Below are 17,522 nucleotides of genomic sequence, written 5' to 3'. Positions count from 1 at the left end.
GCCTCCCCTTTCTTCTCTCCCTCTCTCCCTCCCCTCGTCCGCTCCCCTCCGTCTCTCCCTCCCGGTCCCCCGGCCTCCCTCTCTCTTTCTTCTCTGTTTTTCTCGCCGTCTCCCTCCCGGTTTCTCTCTCCCCTCCCTCCCTCCGGGCATCCTCTCCCCTCCACCCCCGTGCCCTCCCTCTTCCCTCGCTCCCCTCCCCCTCCGCCCCTCGCCGCCCCGCCGCTCGCCGCTCCCCAGTCAGCCTCCCCGAAGCCGCGCCGCCGCCGCCGCCCGCACTCGCCGCAGGACCGGCCCGCCCGGCTCCCCGGGGTGCGCCCTCCTCGGCCCCGCGCCCCGCGGGCTCGCCGGGACACCCTCCCCTCCGGCTCGCGGCCCCGCCCGGCCCCCGCCCAGCGCCCGAACGCGCCGAGGATGTGAGTCCTGCTCGCCTTTGCCGGAGCAGCAGCCACTCGCGCGCCGAGCCGGAGCGCAGCGCAGCGCCGGGCGCTCGCCGGGTCGCTCGGGCAGGCGGCGCGCTCTCGCCCAGCGGTGCCCCCCGGCCGCTCGCCGGCGCCACCGCCGCCGCCGCAGCCCGCGGGCCGTCCCCGGCCGGCCGCCCCCGGCCCCAGCGCCGCTGACCCTGTCCGCCGCGGGCGGGGACGCGGGCGGAGGAGGCGCCGCCGCGGAGCCCCCGGACGCGACCATGTCGGAGGTGCTGCCCTACGGCGACGAGAAGCTGAACCCCTACGGCGACGGCGGCGACGTGGGCCAGATCTTCTCCTGCCGCCTGCAGGACACCAACAACTTCTTTGGCGCCGGGCAGAACAAGCGGCCGCCCAAGCTGGGCCAGATCGGCCGGAGCAAGCGGGGTGAGTTCGCTGCCCCCGCCCCGGACGCCCCCTTTCTCGGGCGCCGAGGCCTGGCCGAGGTTTGTGGGGGCTCTTCCGCGCCTAGGAGCCGGTTCCGACCGAATGGAATCCCGTCGCGCGGAACTGGGGGGGATCCCGCACTGCAGGTCGGGCACCGGCGGAAACCCCTCCCCCTCAGCCTGATTCCCGCTGGGGTCACCTAGGGGGCGTGGCGGCTTCTAGCGGCCGCGGGGGCTGGAAGGTTATTCCCGGGTCCCCACCCGCGCCAAAGTTTGCTTTGCGATTTCTCCCCCCTCCCCTTTTGCGCAGTGTAGTCGCAGCTGCACTCGCTCTGCAACCCGGGGTGGGGGGTCCCAGGGCTCCCTAAGGGACGGCGTGGAGAACTGCGGGGCGGGACCCCACTCCCGCCGGGGAAGGCGAGGGGCTTTCGGAGCGCCCGGGCTTCTCATTGTTACTTAGCAGGGGGGGAGGGGTGGCTGAGCCCGGGCGCTCGGCGCGGGAGCTGGAAAAGCCCCGGGGGGACTGGGACGCAGAGAGGCTGGGAGAGGAGCTCCGGAGGCTCGGGGACGAGGAGGGGGACCGACAGCTGCCGGGAGAGACTGAGACGCAGAGATGGGGGGGGGGGGAGGCGGGTGCTGGCTTGGGGTGGGGGGGAGATCGAGAGGGGCAGAGACCGAAACAAAGATCCGGAGAGGGAGCCAGAGCGGGAGAGACCGCGAGCAGGGGACGCCAGTCTGGGGAGGACAGGAAAGCAGCGAAACAATGAGGGCGACCGACACCCCAGATGGAGAGAGACTCAGAGACCCCGACAGGTGACGGCCACGCCGAGAGACTGATGGCGGGACTGAGGAAGGCGAGGCTAGGTAGAGATGGTGAGCGAGGCGGCGGGGCCGGCCGCCGGCCTCGCGGGGAGGCTCCGACCTCCGCGGAGGGGGCGCGCAGGAGGGGCCGCCCGCCCTGGCGAGGCCAGACCCCTGACCCGCCGCGCGCTGTGGTCCCCGGAGTCCTCCCTTGCACCCCGCACCTCCGCACCCAGAACCTTGGCCGCCCGCGCCGCGCTCGGGGCACCCCCGAGGGTCCTTGAGCCGGAGACCTGGGCTCCTCCTCCCCACCCTCTCCAGCCCAGGAGCCTTTTTTTTTCTAAATAGACGCGCCCAGGGAGAGGTGAGGTGGGGTGAGGACGCGCGGCCAGAGCGCGTTTCGGCCGCGGCCCGGCGTGAGGGATTTGCGCCCTCTCTGCTGCCTTTTCTCAGAACGCTGCCGGGACGCAGCGAGCGGCTGGGGGGAGTGGTTCGGAGGGAAGCAGCACAGGGTCCCCGGGCCCAGGCCGAGGAGGATGGGGCTGTGTAGCGCTCGAGGAGCGCCCCCTCCCTGGCCCTCCCGCATTTCCCCGTCCCCAGGAGCCATGGGAAACGTCCGAGACCACCCCCGCCCCCCACCCCCAGCCCCCCACGAGGCCCAAGCGCGCTCACGTCTCGTTTTCTCCCCTTTTTTTGCAGTTGTTATTGAAGATGATAGGATTGATGACGTGCTGAAAAATATGACAGACAAGGCACCTCCTGGTGTCTAACCCCACCCCCCCCCCCCAAAGACAATGAGTTAAAGGGAGAGAATAAGAACGGCGGTAACAGTCATTGGCAAAACGCATGAAAAGAGAAAGCACTTTGAAATTTATTACTAGCTTGCTACCCACGATGAAATCAACAACCTGTATCTCGCGTCAGGCCGGGAGACAGATGAGGCGGGAGAAGGAGGAGGAGGAGGAGGAGGAGGAGGAGAAGGCTCTGGGCTCCTCAGCAAAAACAAAAATTAAAAAAAAAAAATTAAAAATTTAAAAATCACTCTATACACACATATAAAGAAATAAAAAAGACGTCTCAGTTGCAGCTACTTGTCAAAAGTAATATCTATTTCTTTTTATATACAGTGAATATTGCACAATTATAGATCTGGATTTTGAGCCACTTAAATAATGAAGCGGCAACACCGGGTGTTTTGAATGTTGGCATTGTTCGCTGATTTGGCTGTTCCCAATGTTTACATTATTTAATCTTGCAAAAATGGTTCTGTGCTCTTGGATGTGAAATGCTGTCCAGTTTTCTTTTTTTATGTTGTTCTCCTTGGATGTACAAGAAAAAAAATCAGCAAATGATCTCTATAGATATTGTTTTATTTTTGGTCATCTTTTGAAGTTACCAGGAAATGTGTTTAAAACAAGAAGAGAACTTTTCTAAGGAATGATACCTAGACTGAATCCTTGTCTTACTTTAAAATGACTTGTAAAGCTTGTGTTTCTCTGTTGCTGCAAGCTATTTGCCCAAGTTAATGCAAATGGACACATTTTATATGTCAGGAAAAAAAACACACAAAAACAAAGAAAAAAAAATGCTTGAGCTTTTTCTAACCTCTTCCTGCAGTCTGTTGTGTGAGCAGCCTGTTTTTTCTCTCTAATATTGTGTCAGTTTATTCTCTTCGATGGGCTGTAAAAAAAATGTAATCACAAGAGTGCCAAATATCTTGAAATGCCAAAAGGCATTTTGGTTTCTTTCTTTTTCCCTGTGCTCTGAGTCCACGTTAAGGAATGCTTGGAGAGTCTTTTCTGTTATTTATAGGGGTTCTCTTAAGGCACACCAGCTGCCTGTTTTGCATGGTATTTGCAAAAAAACGCCTCTTGCGTGAGGAAATCTTTTACCACTTTTTGTTTGCAACTTTGGACCTCAAGAGGTTTCTTCCCTGCCCTGTTCCCTCTTTTCTTAACTCGATATTCTGGATGTTGCACCTTTAACCAGCACACAGGGCTATTTCTCCAATGTACAATAAAAGAACTGTTCCTGTGTCTCACTCCTCTCTTGTCTCTGCTTTGGTCGGGAGGGGTGGGGGAGATTTGCTTTCTGTCTGCCGGCTGCAGACAAGGAGGGAATGATAGCTTTGGTCGGCGAGGCGGTGTAGAGGACAGTGTGGGTTGGGCGCAGATGGCAGGAAAGACAGTGCACTGGCAGGGCCGTCGCCCAAGGGAGAGCTTATTCCGTTTGGATTTGCATTGGTCTCCCTGCTTCCTGAGGTTTCTGACATCCCTTGTGGGGTGTACAGAGAACAAGGTCCTGCGTGTTGGGAGGCCGTCCGTCTTGTTTAAAAGCAATGTTTAGAGGCTGGCAGGCTTGGATTAAAATCCCAATTCCTTCACTTCCCAGCTGTATGGACTTGAGCAAGTCCCCTCGCTTCCTGAAGCCTCAGTTTCCAAATCTGTGGGGGTGGGGATAATGCAGGGCCTGCCTCATAAGGTTGTGGGAGGGACGTTGGTAGCACTCCGGGTCGGGCCACTGTATGCCCATATAACGCTTCACCAAAGGGCCACTTGTCCTCAGAAGCTGGGTTGAGGAGGGACTACATACCTTTGACTTCACAGCAGAGTTCACAGGTCACCGTATGAGGGATGAGCCCCAACTTCAGAGGCCCACAGCCTGGTAGGTCTCCGGCTTCCCCGAGTCACCACTTGAGAAAAAGCTCATGATGAAAACAAAAAAATCTCAATCCCTTGTCGGGCTCTGGAGCAGTTAATGGTGGTAGAGCGGGGCCATGTGGGAGGAAGGGTTGGGAGAAGGATTTTGGCTGAAGAAAGGCCTGGAGAGGTTTTTCTCCTGGGCTGTTCCGCATCCAGGAGCCTCAGTGCCGGGAGCTTTTAATGTGTTTGTTGTAAAACTGTCAGCCAGGGAGTCACAACACAGCTCACAGTGACAGGAGCCTGATTGTGACTCAGACATCAGGTAAGACAGGCCCCAGGGTGGTGGCGGTGGGGGGTAATGGGGGCTCTGGAGGGCCTGTGGGGGAGGGAGTGAGGTCTCATCCCCCTTCCCAGGCAGTGTGGGCCTTGAGCCTCAGGAGGGCCCAACAGAGCTGGACAGCCCATCAGTCACTGGTAGGAACAGTGGGCGAGCCGGGGCTGGTGGCACCAGCAGGATGATCAGGGGCGCTAGCTTGATTTTCCCAGGCGCACAACCCTGGTCCTGCTCTCCCTGTTGCCAACCCCGGAGAGTCCCAGCGTTTTGGAGCTGATGGGCCTTTAGGTACCACAGAGCCCGCCTCTCTTTTCCCCTGTGCTTTTCCCATCAGAAGGTCGAGTGGCGCCGCACCAGGAGTTAGGGGCAGGGCCCACTTTTTCCGTTCGGCCTCCATCTGCCAGGAGGGGCAGGGGCCCTATGAAAAGATTCATCCCGAAGGCACGTCTCTGTCCATACCAGGAGTAACTGCTGCTTCCCTGATCAAAGCACTGGGCAATTACATTGCTTCCCTTCTATTCTGTCACGGAATCAGCCCAGAAACCCTGGAAACCCACAGCGATGAACTCTCTGGCAGGTGAAGAAATCGATGGCCCAGAGGGGCTAAAAGGACCACAGAACAACTACATTCATTGAGCTTTTACTGCATGCCAGGCTCACAATAGCCCTAGGAAGCAGGTGTTAATCTCACCTTGACTGTACAGGAGAAAAGGGGGCTCAGAGATGTTCACTACCTTGCACAGGGTCACTCAGCTAGTAAGTAGGCTAGGCAGGAGTAGAACCCAGAGCCCATACACTCCGGGACGGGGATGCACAATGGTCTGGCCCCAGACCCAGGCTCCGTCCCAGCTGCAGCCCTGGTCCTTCAGCCTTAAGGATCCTTGTGTCGGTTCACTGTTTTGAGGTTATGTTCTCTGCTATTCTGCACAACAGACGACTGCGGAAGGGGTCAGAAGGGAGGCAGGGCTTGGATGTGTCAGCAAAGGCCTGGAGCTGCCCTCTTCTGGGAAGGGGTGGGGGGAGCCCGGGAGTCCTCGGCCAAGGCTCTGGGTCCATTGTAATAAGTGATGTATTAAAATGTTCTTGCTGGAGGCCACCCCGTCAGCCAAGGCAGGATCCTCTGCCCGGGGAAGACAGAGTCTGTCTTTCCCGAGGACTCCATTCAGTAAAAGGGAATATAGATCTTTTAAATATACTCTAACACGGGGGTAAACATTTGTTGAGAAGGCACTTTGGGGACTGGGCAGCTATCAAATTATACCAAGTACAGAATATGTTTGAAGTATCCGGTTAGGTGGCAATAAATACGGAAAAGGCCATTGCAAGTCCAAGGTGGGGAAGGTGTCTCTAAGCCTCCACGCATCGCTCCAGCAGCCAGGACTGCATTATTCAAACTTCACTAACTGAATGCTTGTAATAAGTGCCCATCTCCCTGGATTCTGCTTCCGTGGCCAGTCCAGGCTGACGGCCCCGAGGAATACCAAAAAGTACCTCTAAGGGGGAAATTGGCAAATTGAGTTTTTAAAAAAAGAGGCTCGAACACTGCCGCCGTCCGGAGGCCACAGATGAAGGAGTGAGCACAGGGGGCCTCTTCGGACAGCAGGGAGCAGATCCTGGGCCCAGTGGAAGGGGAAGGTATTATTAAGGTGGCTGGTGTTGGAGCAAAGGGCAAGGATTTGGGTCTTGCATGGCTTGGATTTGAAACTTCTCCCCTATACTTCCTAGTTGTCATGTGGGGCCAGTTTGTCAAGCTTTTCTGTGAAATGGGGGTGATGGTAATGCCTACCAACAGAGGATTAAATGGGAACCCCTCCCTCTCCCCCACATAGAGCCTGGTGCATAATAAATGGTAGTCGTCAATACGAATGCATATGAAGTGCCTACTGTGTGCCAGGTAACGGACTTTCAAAACCTAGCAAACAGATCTTGTTGCATGAAGCGTCTTTGTAGAAGTGTCCTTTGGGGGTACCGAGGGGGCAGTGGAGGCACCACTGTGGGGTTGGGGAGCGGCGGGATGGGGAGCAGTTTGGAGGAGTCTGCCTGCCTATTATCTACCAGCTCCTCAAAATCCCCAATAAATGCAATCGTAAGTAAATCTGAATGCTTGTTCTCCAAAGGCCGTGTTAAGAGAAGTCTCTTAGCCACTTCTAACCAGATTGCCTGAAGCCATTCTCGGGATGGGAGCTAGCAGGTGCTGACTTCTTGCCCTGGGAAGGGAAGAGCATGGCTCTCTGCTTGGATCTTCTCCTCCGATGAGTCCTCAAGTTTCATTCATTTGACAAATATGAACTGGCACCCGCTATGGACCGGACACTGAGAATACAATAGTGAGGAAATGGGAGTTATCCTTGGGCTTGAAAATGACAGCTCCAAGGAAATGAGGTTGGGCCGGGGTACCATTAAAGTCAGCAGCTCAGACCCTTAGTACAGGCAAAAAGAGAGAGCCAAGGAGAACTGGGTCTTGGGGGTTGCCTGAAACCCAAACATGGGGCCCAGTTTTTAAAAAAATAAACTTTAAAAAAATTTTTTTTAATCTTTATTTATTTTTGAAAGAGAGACAGCATGTGAGCAGGGGAGGAGCAGAGAGAGAGAGGGAGACACAGAATCCCAAGCAGGCTCCAGGCTCTGAGCTGTCAGCATAGAGCCTGATGCGGGGCTCAAACTCACGAACTGTGAGATCATGACCTGAGCCGAAGTCGGTTGCTTAACCGATTGAGCCACCGAGGCGCCCCTAAAAAATAAACTTTTACTTGAGAATAGTTTTAGATTCACAGAAAAGTGGTGAACATAGCACAGAGTTGTCAATACCCCTGACCCACTTTCTCCTATTGTTAATATCTGACATTACTGTGGTACATTTCTGGAAGCTAAGGAACCAACACTGGTATTTTACTATTAATTAAACTCCATAGTTCATTCAGATTTCATTGACTGTGTACCTAACATCCTTTTTGTTTTGCAGGACCCCATCCAGGACATTACATGTAGTCTTCGTGTCCCCTTAAACTCCGTGATAATTTCTCAGACTCTCCTTGTTTTTGATGGAGTACCGGTCAGGTATTTTGTAGACTGCCCCTCAACTGGGGGTTTTGTCGGATGTTTTTCTCATGGTTCAGCTGGGGTTATGGGGTTGGGGAGGAAGATCCTGGAGATAAAGTGCCCTTCTCATCACATCATATTAAGAGTACATGCTATCAACATGACTTAATCACCGTTGATATTGACCTTGATCACTTGACTGAGCTGGCATTTGTTAGGTTTCTCCACTGCAAAGTTACTCTCCCACCTCCTTTCCATACTGTCCTCTCTGGAAGGAAATCATCATGTGTAGCCCACTCAAGGTGTGGGGAGTAATTTGGTATGGGAGTATCTCCATAAATTACTTGGGATCCTTCTGCCCAGGTCATGTGAATGACCCACTTTTCAGCCGTTCAACGTTGCCCCTGTGTTGGGCAAGCCCACTGTGGTTTAGATGTAATCATGGATTCCAGGCAAACCGGGGAAAAACAAAAGTGCCCACAAGGCCCAAGGTGCTGCCTGATGACCGATAGATGGAGCCTTACCAAAAAAACAGATTAAAAAAAAAAAAAAAACCCAACAATCTTAATAAAAGCAACTTCCTGTGGAGGGGAACTGTCACCCTGGTTAGAAACTGTGCAGAATTTTCTCTTGGAAGCCTCAGGCAGCTGCTCTGGTTTATAGAATCTGCCTATTGGAGGGAAGCAGAAGGGGAAAAAAATGTTGTCATTATTCCAGCAACAGAGATTCTCTCAAACCATATGCAAAAATAAATCCGAGGACCGGGCTGTATCCGGGGAAACCTGGCAGCTGGGCTGGAGCTTGTGGGGTGGCCCCTAGGGACAGAGAGACTGTGTCTATGGGCCCCAGCCTGTTCTCCAGCAGAACCCAAAGTCCCAGAGAGATAGCCCCACCTCGGTACCCCCCCACCCCCCACCCCACCATTCTGTGAGGAGGATTTGGTTTTTCTTGTTACCTCTCACATTGGAGGGTTTGTCCTTAACCCGGGGCTGTGCACACCCAGGGGCCTGGAGGAAGGTCCTTGACCCAGAAACAGCTGTTTGAGGACAAAGGGTCACCAGAGGGAAAGGGAGGTCGGGGAGGACGGGCTGAAGGGAGGAGAAGGATCTGGGAAGTGTGCCATGGGAAATCCTAACAGAGTGGCAATGGGGGCTGGGCAGATGGGGGACAGACAGGGATGGCAGGAAGTTGTCAGGGAAAGGGGTGTTCCATAAGGCAGAGAGCTGAATGGCTAAGGTCATAAGGGGCTTGGTCTGGGAGGGTGTTTGGGCAGTGGAAATGAACTAAATCTGCATTCGCTTAAGGACTCCTCTGCTAGGGATGGGGGTGGGGTGGAATGGGTACTGTGCTTGGCACGGGGGAGACAGAGCTGGCCAACATGAGGCTTCCTGTCGCCTTCTGGGACCTCACTGTCTGGCCAACAACCCTTTGATAATAGTGTAGCTTCAGGATGTTGGGAAAGGGGGGGTGGTCCCACAGGAAACTTAGGAAACTCTTGGGGAACCCCAAAAGTATGCTGCCAGCATCGGCGGTAGGTGTCTTAGAAAGGACTGACAATTTCATTCCAATCCTGAATGTGCCAATACCGTGCTGGCATGTGTGACCCTGACCCCTGACTGTTCACAGGTATTTTGCCCCTCTGGGGCTCCATTTCCCAACGTGGAAATACTATTTATGAGGTGCTCACTGGTAACTGTTCTACACTCTTTGCATTTATATCGCTTAATTTTCACAACTCAAGGAGGTAGTTACTATTATCCCCATTTTACAGCTAAGGGAAACCGAGGCACAGAGCCACAGAATCATCTGCCTGTGGTAGCCCAGCTGGAAAGTCGTGAAGCTGCGACTGAAACCTCCAGGCGACAGGTGGACGCTGACCCCCAGAGTCCCTGGTTTCACCTCCTCCAGAATGAGAAGGGGGTCGGACTAGGCTACTTGCAGCCCTCTGTGGCCCAGCCCAGGGCACAGCCCCAACCGCCCATGCTCCTGTGGGGGAGGGGAGGCTGAGGATCCGGTTGGCCGTGAACCCTGGACCAGGCCAGCGGTTGCCATGGGGACGGCCCGCAGAGGCGGCAGGCGGGGGCTGGGTGCCCCGCGGGGCAGTTCTGGGGAGCCCCAGCCGGTGGCAGGGAGTGGCCCGAGCTGGCACCTGGGGCCGCGTTTTCCCCGGGCAGACGGAGCCACATTAGTGCTCCTGCTCCCCTCTCAGCCGGGGAGACCACAGGTCCCCTGCAGCCGTCTGTGCCTCCTCTGACCTGAACTCAATCCCCCACGAAGCCGCTCTTATCTCCAGTTCATCTGTGTGAATTATTTACTGTGCCTGGTGGCCTCCCCAGCGGCCTCCCGCCTGCCTCCGCCCTCCTGATCCTCGTGGCTTTTTCACATCCTGGTTTGCAGCCGGGGCCTTGTCTTCCATATCCAAGAAGTTCCAATGTCAGGCCCCCACGGGAGCTCGGGGCAGGGGCTTCCCACCTTCTCCCACCTTCCCCTGGGAATCCTTGTCCTGGATGGAACCAAAGAGAGCACTGGACGAGGAGTCAGGAGCCCTGAGTTCTCACCGCGATCCTATCAATCAGGGTCACTGTAAATTATCCCCATTGCACATGTGAAGAAAGCGACGCCTCGAGGGTTGGACTAACCTGTGCTCAGTCAGTCCTCAGAAGCTTACTGACTCCTAAGTGGGATGCCACGTTGTCTCCCTAGGCTGAAGGCCTTTTACCAGCCCCAGGAGTTTGTTTGGGCACGAGTCACATCTGTGACACACCATGTACACAGAGCAGTGAGCCAGCCTGGTGGGCCTGGCCCGGGGCCGGATGCTGGGGACACATGGATGAGTAAGGCTCAGCCCCCCCTGCCCTCAAGGTGCTTCTGTCTGGAGTTGAGGGTGGGGGGCGGGACCAGGAAGCAGGCAGGGCCAGACGCGGTCATGACTAGTTATAGTTCCAGGCAGAGAGCTGGGCAGGAAATAGTGAGTTCTGGGCTGGGGAGGGGGCATTCAGGGAGCAGGTGGGCTTTGGCAGGGCCTGGGAGATGGGGCTGGGGACGGAAGAGGCAGTCTTGGTGTAGGGAAGACGCAGCGGGACGGGGACTGGCAAGCTGGGGATCTGCTTGAGAAAGGTCCTCTGGGTATTGGTGGAGCGAGGCATTTCTGGTGGTGCCAGGGTTGGAGGAGGGGGCTTTGGGTCAGATCCTGAAAGTCCTTGAATGAGCCCAAGGGTTGATTTAGAAAAGCTTCTCAACGGGGGCAAGTCTGCCTTCCAGGCGACATTTGGCTGTGTCTGGAGACGTTTCTGGTTGTCAACACGCAGCTGGGAGGGTAGCGCTACTGGCAGCTGCTGGGTGGGGGCCAGGGATGCTGGTGAACATCCTCCAAGGCACAGGCCAGCCCCCACGACACAGAATCCCCAGCCCCAAGTGTGCTGGGGTCGAGAAATCCCGAATTGGCGTGTTTAAGACCCCTTTCCGCTAACCAGAATAAAACTGTGGGCAAGCCACCGAGCTCCTCCTGCTTCCGTTCCCTCCTCCGTGGAATGGGCTGGTGATATTGGCTTCCATTTGAGGAAATAGCTGGTATTTTCACACTTGCCGCCAGGCCAGCCTCACCCTAAGTGCTTTACTTACACTATCTCATCTAATCCTTGTGACCCGGTGACAGGTGCCACTGCTACTAATAATCCTGAGTGTTTGTGGGGCACTTGGTAAGCGCCAGGCCCCATACTAAGCTCTTTACATATATGAACTTATTTTTTAAAGATGTTTATGTTTGAGAGAGAGAGAGAGGCAGAGACAGAGACAGAGACAGAGGCAGAGCGTGAGTAGGGGAAGGGGAGAGAGAGAGGGAGACACAGCATCCAAAGCAGGCTCCAGGCTCTGAGCTGTCAGCGCAAGTGGGGCTCGAGCCCACGTTACCGTGAGATCATGACCTGAAGTCGGATGCTCAACCGACTGAGCCACCCAGGCGCCCCACAGATATGAATTTATCTAATCCTTGCAACAACTCCGTGAAGTGGGGACTGTCATCATCTCCGTTTCACAGGGAAGCAGGATAAGAGAGGGTGGAAGCCTCCTGAGGGCAGTGTCTTGTTTTCTGCTGTCTTGCCGGCATCTAGAGCAGCGTCAAAATATTTGTTGAGAAGGAAGCATATAAACCCTCCATGGCCTTCGCGGCTCCCGAGCCTCCTGCAACTGCGAAGACGTGGGGGCCCCGAAAGGTTGAGGGTCTCGTTTGGAGACACACAGCAGGACCTTCACCCTTTTGCTTTCCGGCTGAGGCCGCAGCAAAGCCCCTGGGTGGTTCCTCTGGGCCCCCGGAGCCTCACTAGGTTCCTACCACCTTCAGAAAGGGACCCCGGGACTTTTCTGAGATGTTCTGAGGGCCATGGGTCTCCCTGGAGTGCTGCCTGAGCTGGAAAGGACTGGCATCTTGGACAGTGACCAAACCTGGAAGTCACTTAGCACAAGAGTGTGTCTGGTGCCTGGGATTGGATTTACGTACTCCTCTGATGAATGCGGAACGATTTCAAATTCAATCCGATCCTAGTGGGTGCCTGCGGGACATGTGGGAGCATCAGACGCAGCGTTAGGGAACCAGCACAGCTGCTGTGCAATCTACGCACCACATGCTTTAGGAACACATCTCAGCCAGGCCTCACGGCAGCCCGCAGAGGTAGTGGCACTATCGTCACTGTAGGGACAGGTGTGAAATCGGGATTTAAAGAAGTGGTAATTTGTCCAAGCGTGCCAACGGGGAGGCTGCAGCCCAGCTATTCAAACCTAGCCTCTCCGATGCCTACGTTCCCCCGAACCCCAAGCTCACAGTCCACGAGTGGCTTGGGCCTACGTCACCACTTCTCTGACCCTCATCTGTGAGATGGGACCGTGAATCCAGGCTTCAGAGGATCGCCGGAAAGACCTAAAGGCGATACCCGGAACCTGATGGGTTCTTTCCCTGAGCTTCCTGGGGCTCCATCGAGTCTGAGCTTTGGGGTAGCCCCGGTGGGGCTAGAGGAAGCTGGGGGAAGCAGGGGCAAGAGTGGGCAAAGGCTTGGTGGGGAGGCCTTTAAAGACTGCCCTCCCCACCCCTTGCCCCCCGCCCCCAGCCACCATTCCCATGGGGCCCTTCCCATGATGCTGTGCTGCTCTCAGGCTGCAAAGTGGGTGCTGCTGCTCTTAAGCGTGCCTGGTGAGGTTGCCTTGCTGGGGAGTGGGTGTGCAGCACCCTCCCCATTCCCTAACCAGTTATGGGATCCTTGGCAGTTAAAAGAGCGGGGGGCGGGGGGGTGTCTACGCTGCAAGCCTCCCCTCCTTCCACTTCTCTATAAATCTGCTATGCCCTGGTCATGCTTTCTTTTCAGAATATCATGCTTTTTTTTTTTTTTTTTTATTTAATTTTTTTTTTTTCAACGTTTTTTATTTATTTTTGGGACAGAGAGAGACAGAGCATGAACGGGGGAGGGGCAGAGAGAGGGAGACACAGAATGGGAAACAGGCTCCAGGCTCCGAGCCATCAGCCCAGAGCCTGACGCGGGGCTCGAACTCACAGACCGCGAGATCGTGACCTGGCTGAAGTCGGACGCTTAACCGACTGCGCCACCCAGGCGCCCCATATCATGCTTTTTTTATGCCTCTGCACTTTTGCATATGCTGTCCTCTCGGTCTCCCAGCCCTTTGTTCTAGCCAAATCCTGCTGGTCCTCCAGGTTTCAGCTGAGATGCCGCCTCTTCCAGGAAGCCTTCCCTGAGTCTCCTCCACCTGAATTAGGTCCCTCGCTTAGGCTCCTGCAGGGCCCATGCTGCCCTTTGTTCAATCGCTTGTCCTACTGTGTGCTATTGCTGGTCTGTCTTCCTCCATCAGACCGTGTTTCCCTCTCTGGTGGCACTGGGGCTCTCTGGCTGGTCTCGGTTTCCCCAGGGCTTCGCACAAATGCCTGGCATGTAGCAGCTCCTCAGGGGATGTTGCTGCATTAATGTTATAATAATAACAACCTCTTGCATATGCAGAGCTCTTTCCCGGGGTTCAAAAGCCTTTTTATGGCAATTTTGTCATCTGATCGGCACAGAGCACTTGTCATTCGAGGTAAGCAGGGATGGTTTGCCATTTTATAAGGAAGAAAGAAAGGCTGGTTGTGATGAGGTGCGTTCCCCAGGTGGCCGGGGGAACAGGTGCACAGCCCACACTGTCTGGCAGGCGTGGGTGTATTTGCGATATATTTGGTCCAGGGGGTGGGGTGGGGGGGCCTCCTCGGAGTTCCGGGAATCCCAGGCTTGCCGTCTGGGGGGCTGGGGCGGGGAGTGGGGGTGGGTGGGTGGGGAATCGGGGGCTAGGAGTCGCCTCTATCGGGTCCTAGCGCGGACTCGGGGCCAGCCTTGTGTGGTGGCCATGGGGCGGGTGCGTGTGAGCCCATGCTGTGGTGAGGAGGCAGCGGCTTTCTTCTGCGAAAGTTCGTTCACCATGGTGCTGCTGATGCCGTAGAACATTCAGGAACATTCAGGAAGAAGAGTTCCAAAATAGAAGAATGACTAAGTGAACTGTAGTCCCTCTACTTGGAATATTTAGCAACCATTACAAATGACGTTTCTGCAGTTTGTGCCCTGACGGGGGAAAAGCGCCGATGTCATAATGCTCAAGGCCAAAAGGAGGCCGTCAGGTGGGCCCACGATAGAAGGCGTCGCTGAACGGTTTGAACCCAGCTCTGCCCCTTAGTGGCTGTGACCTCAGACAAGCTAGCCTCTCAGTGCCTCAATTTCCTCATCTGCAAATCAGACAGAGAGTGCTACCTCAGAGGGCTGTTAGGAGGATTAAATGAGTTAATACATGTGAGGCACTTAGAACAATGCCTGCCAGATATTAGGATATACTTATTCTCATTAATTATTATCATCTCAGCCATTGTCAATGTATATAAGAAGAAATAAAAACACGGGAGAAAAGATCAATGCTGTTTTCCTTATGAGGGTTAACGGATGAGTTTTACTTCCTTTTCCCCCACTTCCCTGAATTCTCTAAATATTTTACAGTGAGGGTACATTGCTTTTATTATCTCGAGAGGGTAAGCTGTTTCCCCCGCAAACCACAATAGTAGGGAGGCAGACTCAGGAGCACTTTCCTTGTGGACTCAAGAGGGGTGACCGCAGGGGAGTCGCCTCCATAATTAACACCTGGGATGCCTTGAGAACCCACTCGTGGCTAGTTTTCCTCTGCCGGCGTCAGCAGCTTCCAGGTAATCTTTCCCCAAACAGATCAGGCTGTCCCTCCCATCTCGCATCTGCTTGGTTCATAATTTTATATGAGGCCTATCGAAACAAACAGCCGAGCTGTTCGAATACCCACAACCATAAACTGTCACCACTGATGACAATGAGAATTCCCCAGGCATGGCGCCTCAGAGATGAAACTAAATCATTCTGACCACCCCTGTCATCATCACACTCTCCCTCTATCCAGGGAGACAAGGGCATTTACAGTGAGGGAAACACCGACTGCCGTGTAAGCGGATACGGGCTCTGTGAGTCGGCTGGCCGGGCCCGGGCCGGCAACCGGCCAGAGGGAGGAAGCTGGCCAGCCGGCCAGCTGGTCAGCAGAAGACTGTGCCCAGCACACAGTAGGTGTTCAAGAAATATTCCTCATCATATTCAGCTGGAATTTTGTGGGGTCTGGCCGGTGTACATGACTCTATCCTGGACACTGTCCTGTGTCCTTTGCTGATGGATGGTCTTCACCTTTAGGGAGCAAAGGCCCGTAGATACTTGCAGGCCCTTCCGCTGAGGGTGGCATGAGTTCTAGGCTTCGGGGATGGTGGTTGGTCCCTGACCTAGGGGTCTATGCTGAACCTTTATTTAATTTTCTCCTAATCCCTCGTGGGATAGGATTTTAAATGATCAGGAGAGCCGTCACTGCAACATCTTACCACCTCTCACCTCCCCATCCTCCTAATTTTTTTATCCACTCATCCATCCATGATCCATCCATCCATCCATGATCTATCCATCCGTCCAACCACCGAAGCGCCCATGCATCCAACCATCCACTGTGAAGCAGTATGATGGTGGATAAGTCATTGGACCGTCAGGGTCAGACTGTCTGGCTTTAAATCCCTTTGTGTCTGGGATGCAGACAGGTAACCAAACCCTGAGGTGGCAGCGTGAGTTCAGGGGTGAGACAGAGAGGAGGGGTTTGACTCCCAATTGGAACCCCAGGGGGGGCTGCACGCTGGGTACCACCATTGCCAGCACCATCGCCACTGGGATTCCTTGGACCAGTAATGGGGCCTCAGTGAAATGGGAGTCACTGGCTTGGAAACCTTGGCCTGGTCCCTGGCATGCCTCGTCTTCCCCAGCATCCCGCACCCCGCCCCCCCGCCCCCTATTTCTACTCTGCTGCCTTTCCTAGCTTTGTTCCCCATTCTTCCCTGACTCTTCCAGCCCTACTCCCTACCTGTCAAATCCATCTGTTTCCAGAGTCCTGATTCTTGCTGGATGACAACTAATTGGGTTGATAATCCAGCTCATGTAAATGGGCCGACGGGTGTTGACATGTTCCTGTGATACCCCCCTTCCCCATGCCGGTAACATTTGTCATCACCAGCAGGCATCTGAGAAGTGCATTCGCTGTGCAGTATTGACTGCATTATTCAACACCAATTGTGTGCAGATGTCATGGGTTTGGAGCACCGGATGTGTGCATCGACTGTAATATCTTTCATCTCATGTGCACCTTTAGTGCCGAAGATAGAATGCTGGGAAGGGTGAAGTTCCAGTCAGACAGGCCCGGGTTCAGGTATCACCAAACCTCTTATTAGCTCTTGGGCAAGTCACTTCACCTCTCTGAGCCTCAGTTTCCTTATCTGTTAAGTGGAGAGAGTCGTACCTACCTGGATGATGTACATTAGGTCTTTGCAAGCTCTCAAATACCACGTTAGTGTGAGAGTCATTCCAGGACCTCTACGGCTCTGCAGATGCTCCCCCTGCAAAGGCAGAGGCATAGGTGGCTGGAGATACAGGGAACATTCGGAGTGGGCCGGCTGAGACATGGTGTCACGGTGGCCTGAGACTGGTTGGTCTCTGATTGTCCTCCCCTGGGTCTCATTACACAGGGCCACACAGAGAGTCTTACAAGCTGATTTCGCCCACACGGATGTCCCCCAGAGTCTCAGCCACCATTGCTGGGTGGCCCCCCCTCCCAGATTCATGTCATCTATCCGTGTATCTCTGTGTTCCTTGCCTGAAGGGGTGCTTTGGCCTCCCACCAAGCAGTCCGACTCCCTTCCTTGGGTTTTGAATCGGCACTTACCCCCCCCACACCAATCCATTCATGCACTAATTCCGCACATGTTTGTTCAGGCCTCTGGCACGCTGGGGCCGGCTCGTGGAGCAGCGGGCTGTGGATGACCTGTGCTGAGCGGGGGTGCATCTGGGGAGTGGCTTAGTGCCCGCCCTCCCAGGGTCTGTTCACGTGCCTCAGTGGGCTCAGTATCAGTGAGGTGGGCCGGGACCGGTACTTGATAATAAAAAGCACAGGGGCGCCTGGGTGGCTTGGTCGGTTAAGCGTCCGACTTTGGCTCAGGTCATGATCTCACGGTCCGTCAGTTCGAGCCCCGCGTCGGGCTCTGTGCTGACAGCTCAGAGCCTGGAGCCTGTTTCAGATTCTGTGTCTCCCTCTCTCTCTGACCCTCCCCTGCTCATGCTCTGTCTCTCTCTGTCTCAAAAATAAATAAACGTTAAAAAAAAATTAAAAAAAAAATTAAAAAAATTAAAAAAAAAAAAGCACACACACACTTACAATTGACCACACCCACTTTTATGTTTCTGGGTCCAGACACTGTCAGTTTGCCTCAGCCATCGGACACGGGGGCGTCAGGACA

At 54.8% G+C, this 17,522-nt stretch overlaps 1 protein-coding gene and 1 long non-coding RNA gene across 4 annotated transcripts; both read left to right on the top strand.

The window, feature by feature from the left end:
- Window positions 1–590: 590 nt before the first annotated feature.
- Window positions 591–2,432, top strand: CAMK2N1 (calcium/calmodulin dependent protein kinase II inhibitor 1). Its single transcript, XM_042951185.1, has 2 exons — window positions 591–848; window positions 2,348–2,432. Exons 1-2 carry the CDS (start codon window positions 683–685, stop codon window positions 2,416–2,418), a joined length of 237 nt encoding a protein of 78 aa, XP_042807119.1. The 5' UTR covers window positions 591–682; the 3' UTR covers window positions 2,419–2,432.
- A 2,210-nt stretch (window positions 2,433–4,642) lies between these two features.
- On the top strand, window positions 4,643–7,780 carry LOC122227822. Of its 3 annotated transcripts, XR_006206229.1 has the most exons (5): window positions 4,643–4,764; window positions 4,959–5,201; window positions 6,454–6,518; window positions 6,780–6,951; window positions 7,587–7,780. It is a non-coding gene; the product is annotated as an uncharacterized LOC122227822 (long non-coding RNA). The 3 variants fall into 3 exon arrangements; XR_006206228.1 differs by lacking the exon at window positions 7,587–7,780 and having other exon boundaries at window positions 6,780–7,151; XR_006206230.1 differs by lacking the exons at window positions 6,454–6,518; window positions 7,587–7,780 and having other exon boundaries at window positions 6,780–7,151.
- Window positions 7,781–17,522: the final 9,742 nt, after the last annotated feature.

Source organism: Panthera leo, chromosome C1, assembly GCF_018350215.1.
Source record: "Panthera leo isolate Ple1 chromosome C1, P.leo_Ple1_pat1.1, whole genome shotgun sequence".
NCBI lineage: Eukaryota > Metazoa > Chordata > Mammalia > Carnivora > Felidae > Panthera > Panthera leo.
The sequence above is the reverse complement of the archived record's forward strand: the minus strand, read 5'-3'. Positions and strand labels throughout refer to the sequence as shown.